General features: G+C 42.5%; 1 protein-coding gene across 1 annotated transcript; it reads right to left on the bottom strand.

Annotated features, from left to right (window-relative positions):
* Positions 1–4,251: 4,251 nt before the first annotated feature.
* On the bottom strand, positions 4,252–9,003 carry Pigm (phosphatidylinositol glycan anchor biosynthesis class M). The gene has a single exon (XM_052200504.1). It carries the CDS (start codon positions 8,828–8,830, stop codon positions 7,559–7,561), a length of 1,272 nt encoding a protein of 423 aa, XP_052056464.1. The 5' UTR covers positions 8,831–9,003; the 3' UTR covers positions 4,252–7,558.
* Positions 9,004–9,795: the final 792 nt, after the last annotated feature.

Genomic DNA, 9,795 nt, shown 5'->3' with positions numbered 1-9,795 from the left:
AGCTCTTTAATTCTGGAAAATCACTTGTTCCTGAGTAGAATTTTTTTTTTGTTTTAATCTGTAAAATAAACATAGGATCATCCTCCACCCAAGCCCTTACTCACCCTCGTCTTAAAAACCACAGTAATTTTATGGAACTTAATGGAGATTCACATAAGGTTTTATTGGCAGAATATGTTTCTAACCTTTCTGGTAATTCTTCAAAAGCAGAACATTTATTTGACTCATCTATTACCATATTTGACACATGGCAAGGATCTATAAATAACTGCTGAAAGAATGGAGAGCAAAGAAGGTTAAAATTTTCCTTTGTGAAATGAACTGAACTTCAAATATTCATGCTCCAAATTATTTTAAATAGTCACTGTAAGTGTCATTTCACTTTAGATAGCAGACATTGCAATTAGCATCGTGTCTGCACAGCTAGAAACATCGCCATTTAGTCTGGGTTTTATTCACCATAATGAATATGAATGTGTTTGACTAAATGAATGGTTCTGCTAGAGTGGTGCTGAATACAATGTGCTCATGCTATTGTGATACTTCTGACCCTGGCAGAAGATGTGCCTCCATTTATAGAGCACCAACCTTTGAATGACACACATACCCCCACACACACAATACAACACAATGGAGAAAGAAGTGCTATGCAGATTGGTGGCACAAGCCAAACCAGTGATTAGTGCCAGGCACTTGTGGCACACGCCTTTAATCCCAGCACTTGGGAGACAGAGGAAGGTGGATCTTTGAGTTTGAGGCCAGCCTGGTCTACAGAACTAGTTTCAGAATAGCCAAGGCTACACAGAGAAACCCTGTCTTTAAGTCTGGATCTCCTTTGGAACTCTAGAATAATTCCCTCCTCTCATTCCACCATTGAGTGTGTACACACACACACACACACACATAATATATATACATATAATTCCAATTCACACACATATAAATATATATACATATAAATCCAACCCAATCCTTTGCTTTGAAAATGCCCTAACTTTCACAGCTGAATAAAACTCTGGTGTGTGTGCTTGACCTTTTCTGTAGTCACTAGTCCCACTTTTTAGATCATTGTAAATTGTGCGGCAATAAATAGAAATAAAACCATAACTTTGTAGAATTAGATGCTGGCCCTGGAGTGGGATGGCTGGTTCCTCTAGTAGCTGTATTTCTGTTTGAGATACCCGCATCCTGATGTCCACAGCAGCTGCCCCAGTTTACTGTCCCAGCAGTTTGCATTCTCACCTGCGTTACCTTTTTGACTTAAGCTATTCTGTCCGGGCTGAGGACAAGCCTGGCTTTTAACTTGTATTTCCCTTTCAGTGTTTTGTCAGTTTGCTTCTCCTTTTGAGAACTGCTGTTCATTAGCCCATTTACTGACCAGAGTTGAGTGTTTTTCTTTACCTATTTGCCTTCAATATTTAGTGCCATGCCAAGAATGTTGGGCATATTATTTTAACTCTTTTTCAAGAAAGGGTCTTACTATGTAGCTGTCTGTTCTGGAGCTATGTAGACCAGGCTGGCCTTGAACTCAGAGATCTGCCACCTCTGCCTCCCAAGTGCTGGGACTAAAGGCATGTGCCACTATGTCTGGCTTAATTTTTTTTTTTTTTTTTTGAGACAGGGGTTCTCTATGTAGCCCTGGCTGTCCTAGAACTCACTCTGTAGACCAGGCTGGCCTCAAACTCAGAAATCCGCCTGCCTCTGCCTCCCAAGTGCTGGGATTAAAGGCATGCGCTACCACTTAATTCTTACCAAGCAGTTTTCTGATTTTCACCCCCATTTTACAGATGGAAAACAAAGTTTCTAGATGTGGAGATCCTGCTCAGCATCTAAACCTAAACTCTTTATGGTCTTAATCAGCCTAGAACACTTTTCTAACCACATGGATGTTCATTATACAAATCAGCATTGCAATGTATAATGTGATTTGTCTTCACCCTGGTCAGAATGGCTAAAGTCAAGAAAATCAACTCAGGTGAGGTTGTAATCTGTTGAAGCAGTAAACTGGGGCAGCTGCTGTGGGCATCAGAATGCTGGTGTCTCAAACAGAAATACAGCTACCGGAGGAATCAACTATACATTCCTAGGTCCAAAGTCAAACTAGGACTTTTAAGTTCCACAGAGATCCTTCTTTTCTTCTTCTTCTATTGCTGCACAATCTATAATGATCTAAAAAGTGGAACCAGTGAATAAAGAAAATGTGATACATACACACACTGGAATTTTATTCAACCACAAAAGATATTGAATAAACTTCGGGAATTACGATCACATACTACCTGCAGCTTGATTTACAATGAACTGAGAGCAGATCTAATTCACAGATTTGACTTCTTAGGCTGTGTGAATGGAGGGAAAGAACAGTAACAAAGATAAAATACAACTAGGTGTGAGAGGATGTGGTGACAATTTTGGATTCTTTAAGATACAGAAATAGTCTAAGCATGTGCTTCTGTTTTAATCCCAGGTGTGAGGATATGGGGCGGCTTCTGACTGACTCCCACAGCTGACTATGATTTGCCTCGTGCAGAGGCATGGTTTTTATCAGCTGCAGATAGTTTCTGAGACTATGTGACATTTGGAATTCTGGAATCTTTTCAGAGGGTCTATAAATGCTAGGGCCCCAGAGGTAGGGTTGGTTGTGGTTCATTAGTAGTAGTACTCAAAGAAGAAAGATTAAGTTATCATCTAATTTACGCACACGCACGCACACGCACACACACTCTCTCCTTTCTCTCCTGTCTAGTGACGAGAGTGAAACCAAAGGGATAAAGGGTGAGAAAAATAACCCACAAAGTAGCAAAGACCGGCTATAAGAAGATTTGAATGTGAGAAAAATTATTAAATATCTGGAAGTCACTAAGAGAAATGTTTAAGAACAACAGAAATGGGCTTGAAATTAAGAGCCCTTGCTGGTCTTCCAGAAGGCCTGGGTTCAGGTCCCAGTACCTTACACCTGTAACCCCATTCCCAGGGGAGCCAACATCTTTTAGCCTCTGAGGACATCAAGCACACACAGAAACTTGGTAGAACTGAAGAACTGCCCCTTAGAAAAAAATACACATCAGGAAGGTCAAAGTGATTGGCAGGGCATCTGCCAGAGTTAAGTGTTGAGTCCCATTAATTTTGCAGAAATCATCTGCTGGAGCTGGGCACTCTGGGAAAAAAAATCTAAGACCGTGGAAAAGGGCATGTTATTCTTCTTTTTTTTTTTTTTTAAAGATTTATTTATTTATTACATGTGAGTACACTGTAGCTGTCTTCAGACACACCAGAAGAGGGCATCAGATCTCTTTATGGATGGCCATGAGCCATCATGTGGTTGCTGGGATTTGAACTCAGGACCTTCAGAAGAGCAGTCAGTGCTCTTAACCGCTGAGCCATTGCTCCAGCTGCCAGGGCATGTTATTCTAGTCAGAAAACTTTACTTAAAATTCTAGTTCTGCCTGTCTTTTATCAGCAAGCCATTTAATCTTTAAACCACTTAGCTTGTCTATAAAACTAAGTCCAAATACCAAATCTGAAGTGTTGTCATTAAAATTAAGTTGTGGCAGAGTAAATAAATTGATTAACAATGAAAAAGCATCATCATGATACAAAATCAGTTAAGCAATTATTGTCACTGAGGAAAGGATGGAGATGAAGGATGGATATGGATATTTCCTGTCATCTTGGAGTTTGCCATAAAACACAAGGATGATAACTTTGTTTTCTTAGGAGGGAGGCAGAATTGTCCACAAAAGTTATGTGTTCAACTCTGATGAAGGGGAAGATTATTTAAGCTGCCAATTCTGTTTAGACTGGGAAAAGTAATTATTATGTGTCTAATATTTAAAGAAAAAACAAAAGCCAGGTATGGAGACATATACTTAGAAACCCAGTGCAAAGACAGGCAGATCCTTAGGGCTTGCTGACCAGTTAACCTAGCCAATATGGTTAGCTATAAACAAAGAAACAATCAAACAAATAAATAAAAAAAAGTGGATGGTGCTTGGAGATGATCCCCAAGACAGATAAACACCTGCATGCATGCACACAAGCACGCGCGCGTGCACAAACACAAACACACCCACCCACACACACAAATAATAAAGTATGAGGGAAATGACAAGAGACTGCATTTAAAGACCACCACAAGTAGAATTTTCATATTTTTCTTTTCTACTGATAACTTACTTCACAGATGGCAAGAGAGTATAGGTAGTAATATAAAATACCTGATGTTAAAAAAAATAACAATATATTCAGCCATAAATTAAAGAACAAGTTTTATACAACTTATGAAACATCATTATACAACTTATAAAATCCAGATGGCGACATGTCAGTAACTGAGATCTAGGGTTTTAAGAATTCCTTTGCTGAGTTGCCCAGTAGTGTATAATTATCACAGCTTTACCAAAGAACCTAATCCAAACTAGGCAGGGTCCAGCACACCTGCTAATCCTAGTACTTGGGAGGTAGACTCGAGAGTTCAAGGCCAGCCTCTGTTACACAAGTTTGAGACCAGACTGAGTTATATAAGACCCTATCTCCTACAACTAAAAAACAAAACAGACAATAATGATCCTAATCCAGGGAACTTAACTTGAGGCCTTTAAGGACATTTTGGAGACATCAGAAAAGCAGTTGAAAAAAAAATTACAACCTATCTGGAGAAACATTCTTCTTAATCTAATAATTAATGCTTGCCTGTAATCAGTCTTACACAGCTGAAGCTATAGTATGGATCTGAACTCTCCCCACAAAGGCCCAGGTTCTAAAAGCTTGCTTCCTTGACTATGGCACTATTGGGAAGCTGTAGAAACTTTAGGCCACCCCAGTGTGAGGTTTTAAGGCATTAGGGGTATGTCCTCAAAAAGATTTGAGAGATCCATATCTCATACTCTGCACCCACAATGAGGTAAACAGTTTGTTTTACTGTGCCCTCATGCTACAATATGCTACCTCATCACAGGTCTGAGGCCACAAGGCCAACCAATCTCAAAGTCAAACTTTTAATCCATGGCCCCAAATAAACCTTTTCTATCAGTTGACTTATGATAGGCATTTGCCACAGTGACATAAAGATAATGCAGGTAGTATAAGAACAAGGGAATTACAAGTCAAAGAGCTACACAATTTTAAGGTAACATTTAAGGACTTATAAGGAAAAAAAAAAATGTCATAAATGCAAAGAAGCCAAAGCGACCAGACAGTGCAGTGTAAAAAGGTATAGCTGCCAAGGCTGACAACCCAAGTTCGATTCCAGGGCCAGCATAATGGAAAGAGGAAAATCAACTACCAGAAGTTGTCCTCTGCTTTCCACAAGTGCATCAGACCTCCACACACAGGACATGGTATGCGTGTCTCTTCCCCAAATAAAACTTTAAAAAGCTTCAAAACAGAAGTAAAACTCAAAAGATGCAATCATTCCTCCACTTAGCTTCCTAACTGTTTCTGCAGCGTGGGGCTGCAGAGTTGGCTCCGTGGTTGAGTGCTTGCTGTTCTTCCAGGAGACTCTCAGGTTGGATCCCTAGCACCCACCCACATGGTGGCTCCAAAGCACTGCTCTAGGAAATCCACTGGCCTCTTCTGGCCACCTTGGGCACTAGGAATGCACATGGTGCACAGATATGTATGCAAAACACGTATACATATAAAGCAAATAAAAAAATAAAGGTTTGCAGCAGATTAACTGCAAAATATCTTCTGCATCCCTTAAGAAACACATTTCTTTGATTAAGAATTTCTGAGCCAGGCACAGTGTCACAGGGCTGTAATCTCAGCTCTTAAGAGGTAGAGGCTTAATGATCAGTTCAAGTGTATCCTGGGCAAAGTGTGAGGCCAGCCTGGACTAAGACTGTCTAAAAGAACAACAAAAGTCAGGCCTATGCAAGCACATGAATATACTTTCCTTGCTCAAATTTTCAATTTCAAACATTCACCTGGGACTGGAGACCTGCCCACTGGCAGCCTACTTGCCTAGAATGGGGGTTTCAATGCCCATAATAATCTTAAAAGGTTCACATGCCATAAATGGAAAGCTACTATGAGCTAGTAAGAAATATGGATCTTGACATTTTAGGAAAGGTCACTGTTTTCTACAACTGACCGCTTTTCTTACACACAATAAGCAACAGTAAGAAAAGACACCTATTCTTCTAAGGCCAATCCCAAAAGGAATCCAGCAAAGAAGTGCTGCCACTAATAGAATTTTTAATTATGACCAGCCTATAAATATTTTATCCTCAAGGGCTTTTTAGGCTTGCCTTGACAGGGAGAAAAATACTTTTCTTGTGTAGTGCTTATTTTCATGAGTTTTTTGTTGTTGACTCCGGAAAAGAACCCAATTTAAAAAAAAAAATTATGATCACAAAAATTATATCCATCTATTGCTACTGCATCTTTGAATGTTAGATAGCCCGCAACACAGGTAGGCCCTATGTTTTCTAAAAATATTTTAGAATGTTTATTCATACAGTTGAGAAAGTATTTCCCTATTACTGTATTTACTTCTAGTGATAAGTAAAAAAGATCTGCCCACCACATCATTTCTGTAATTCCTCAAATCTCTTACAACCTCTTGATTTAGACCAGTGAGTCCAAACAATGACCCCCGCCACGTGTACTTTACAGGAGTCTCCCTTAAGTCTTCCTTTCTGTCACAGAATTTTCAGGGTGCAGGATTTATGCCTTATCAACAATGTTCTCTATTGTAACAATTTAGATGATAAAACCAGAACAGAGCAAATGAATTATACTCAAAACTTAGGCTTTCTCATCTGAATCCTGCTACTTTTACAACAGACAATGCTCAGCTTAAACGTTAGATGAAAAATCGTTCTAGGAGTTAGAAAAAGGATAAGCATGATACATGTTAATAATGTTCGATTTCTTTTTTGTAAACTCAGATCTAAAGATGGATGAGTTTAATCTTTCTTATAAAACGAATACCACTGTACTAATGCTGAAAAACTAAATTATAAACAAATACATGATCACAATTTAAATTCTTTGGATTAGTTCTTTTCTAAGCCCCACATTTAATACAAAAATTTAAAACGTTCCCAACTGAGCATGGAACTGTCAATACTTTATATGTAAAAATATTGTATTTTAGGAACTTTGTAAATTCCCACAGCTGTCAGAACTGCAGGGAAAAAAAAAAAAAGGCTGGGCTGAAGGTAAACCAGTGGCACACTGTGACAGCGACAAACACTGCGAGAGACTTTAATCCACCAGGGGCACAGCGTGACAGCGACAAACACTGCAAGAGACCTTAATCTACTGTTCAAAAAATATTTCAGCATCTTCTAGCTTCGCCGGCTTCTCAACTGTCAAACAAGAACGATTTACTTCTCCTCAAGCAGTGAATCCTAAGACTTCTAAAGGACGGACCTCAGTTATCGGGTCCCCCTTTATATATATATATAAGGCCAACACTGGTTTTAATTTCTGTTGGAACAAGGGAACTTTCAGTAGAGTGCTTAGAATGTTCGAGGAGGAAAAAAAAAAATTCCAAAGCTTTTCTAGTCCATATGGAATCATCAGAACGTTACACAAGGTCTGGAACACATCAGTCATATTTGATTCTCTCGGTCAGGCGGTCCTCCTTGTAATGGGAAATAATCTGAATCAGTATGGAACAGTTGATCAGAAGGAAGAACAAACCAGCTAACCAAATAAACAGGAAGGTGTTCTTTCCTTGAAACTCTAGAACATACGCAGGGGCCAGCCACAGGGCCTGTCCTATGAACCAGAACATTAAGAGGACGATGGCCCTTTTCCAAGGCATCCTCACGAGTGGCATCACCAGAGGCAGAAGGCAGAGGTACCAAAGGAAGTACTGAGAGGTGCAGACTTTGTTAAAAGTCACGAAAATGGACGTATGAAGAAAACAGCAGAAGACGAGGTCTCTGTAGTAGGCGAAAGACGCGGCCGCAAGCAAGATGAACTGTGGCAGGAACGCGGCGATGCCCAGCGTAAGGCTCCACTTGCTCTCCGCAGTCAAATACAGCATGTAGAAGTATGGGGAAAAGTTATGGCGGATGTCCCTCCTGGTCAGGTGATAAAGGTAGGTGTGCTCCAAAAACTCCCAGCCGTATTTATAGTAAAAACCCAAGCTCAGGCCGAAAAACGTGAGTCCTGCCACCGCCACGAAGAGCAGCACCGCCCAGCTGCACAGCCTCCCCAGGAAGTCGCACAGCCGAGCCTGGAAAGAGTAGCGGGCTAGCCGGAGCCCCTCGTCACTGTCGCGCTGGGGGCGCAAATGCAGCGCTATGGGGAGGATGTAGGTCACCGGGTACATCTTCATGTGCACCGCGAAGCCGTAGAACACGGCGGCGCACGCGATGAGTCGTTTCTCTATCAAGTACAGGGTCGTAAGCACCAGGGAGGCGACGATCGAGTCCGCGTTGCCCCGGCTGGACACCGCCATGGGTAAGGGGTTGAGCAGCCAGAAGACGCAGTAGCCGCAGGCCTGGCGGCGCCCCAGCCCCTTGAGCAGCAGCAGGCGGTAGACGAGGAAGGCGGTGAGCAGGTCGCAGCTGATGAAGAGAAACTTGCCGAAGAGTTCGCTGAGGTAGACGTTGGGAGTGAGCAGCCAGCTCAGGAGCGGGGTGTAGCGATACGTCGCCCGCAGGTAAGGGGAGCGCCCTTCCGTGACGAAACGCGCCGCGTCCGTAAACACGTGGTAGTCTATGTCCGTGTACCTCACCAGCAGAGTCCGGTCCTGGAAGACGCCGTAGAAAACCAGGGCGACCCGGGCCAGGAAGGCCACGCCGAACACCCCGGCGGGCGGCACCCGAAAGTTCAGGATCCATTCCCCCCAGTGCTTGGTGTAGCTCATGGTCTGAGTGCCGGCCACCCGCCCGGCCCCGGGTCCACACTGCGTCCCCCTCTCTCTCGCTCTCTAACCGTACTCCGGCTCACTCCTCTCCGCCGCCTGGAGCATCTCCCCCGATAGAGCGCCGACGGTAATAACCGAGGAATAACCACTTCCGGCACGAAGTCCCGCCCCCACGGCACTTCCGGCCTCCCGCCTCCCACGGGCTCTCATCTATGTCCGCGGAACTATTGCCTTTCTCGGGATTGGCTGTCTGGCATCCGCAGCTTCCTCCGGCGGAGGCGGGATTTCCGGTCCCTCCTTGTAGACACTTCTGCTGTCCGGAAATCCCGGAGTGGCTGGGATGTGGTGGAGCTGGGTGAACTTTGATTTTAGTAACCCGTGCTTCCGCGGTCCCAACTCGGGTCAACTTGACACAGTGAGCTGCGACCTGCTGCTACATCCCACAGAACTGGCTTGGAGGACTGAGAGTGGAAAATATGATGGAAAGAATAAGTATAAAATAAAATAGTTCTCGTCTTTTTACCCGGATATAAAGGTTCCTCTTGCTGAAATACGTCTAGATTGTCATCCCTGGAGTACTGTCAGCTCTGTTCTTTTCAAGCACCCTTCAAGTAGGTCAAGATCAACCCTTCACGCACCCGGTTCGACCCTACCACTATTAATTTCTTGCCAAAGACTCCGGCTCTTTCATTCTTTTACTGGTTTCTTACTGCACCTATAGTCGACTTTTAAGAACTTCTTACTTTATTTGATGTTTTCAGTTTCAACTAAATCGTTCGTGAGAGTAGAAAAGTATCTTTATTTCTTTGTACTTTCTTGTAATGTATTACAGTCTCAGACACATGGTAACTGACACAGACTGCCTTGATCTTACAAATCCAGACATTCCTAAGGAATGTCTCTAGATTACTATAGAAGTGGCTCCATTCAGCCTAGACATCACTCATCCTACACCTCACATTTAT

This window comes from Apodemus sylvaticus, chromosome 12, assembly GCF_947179515.1.
Source record: "Apodemus sylvaticus chromosome 12, mApoSyl1.1, whole genome shotgun sequence".
Lineage (NCBI taxonomy): Eukaryota > Metazoa > Chordata > Mammalia > Rodentia > Muridae > Apodemus > Apodemus sylvaticus.
Note: the sequence above shows the minus strand (reverse complement) of the source record. Positions and strands in the feature narration are given on the sequence as shown.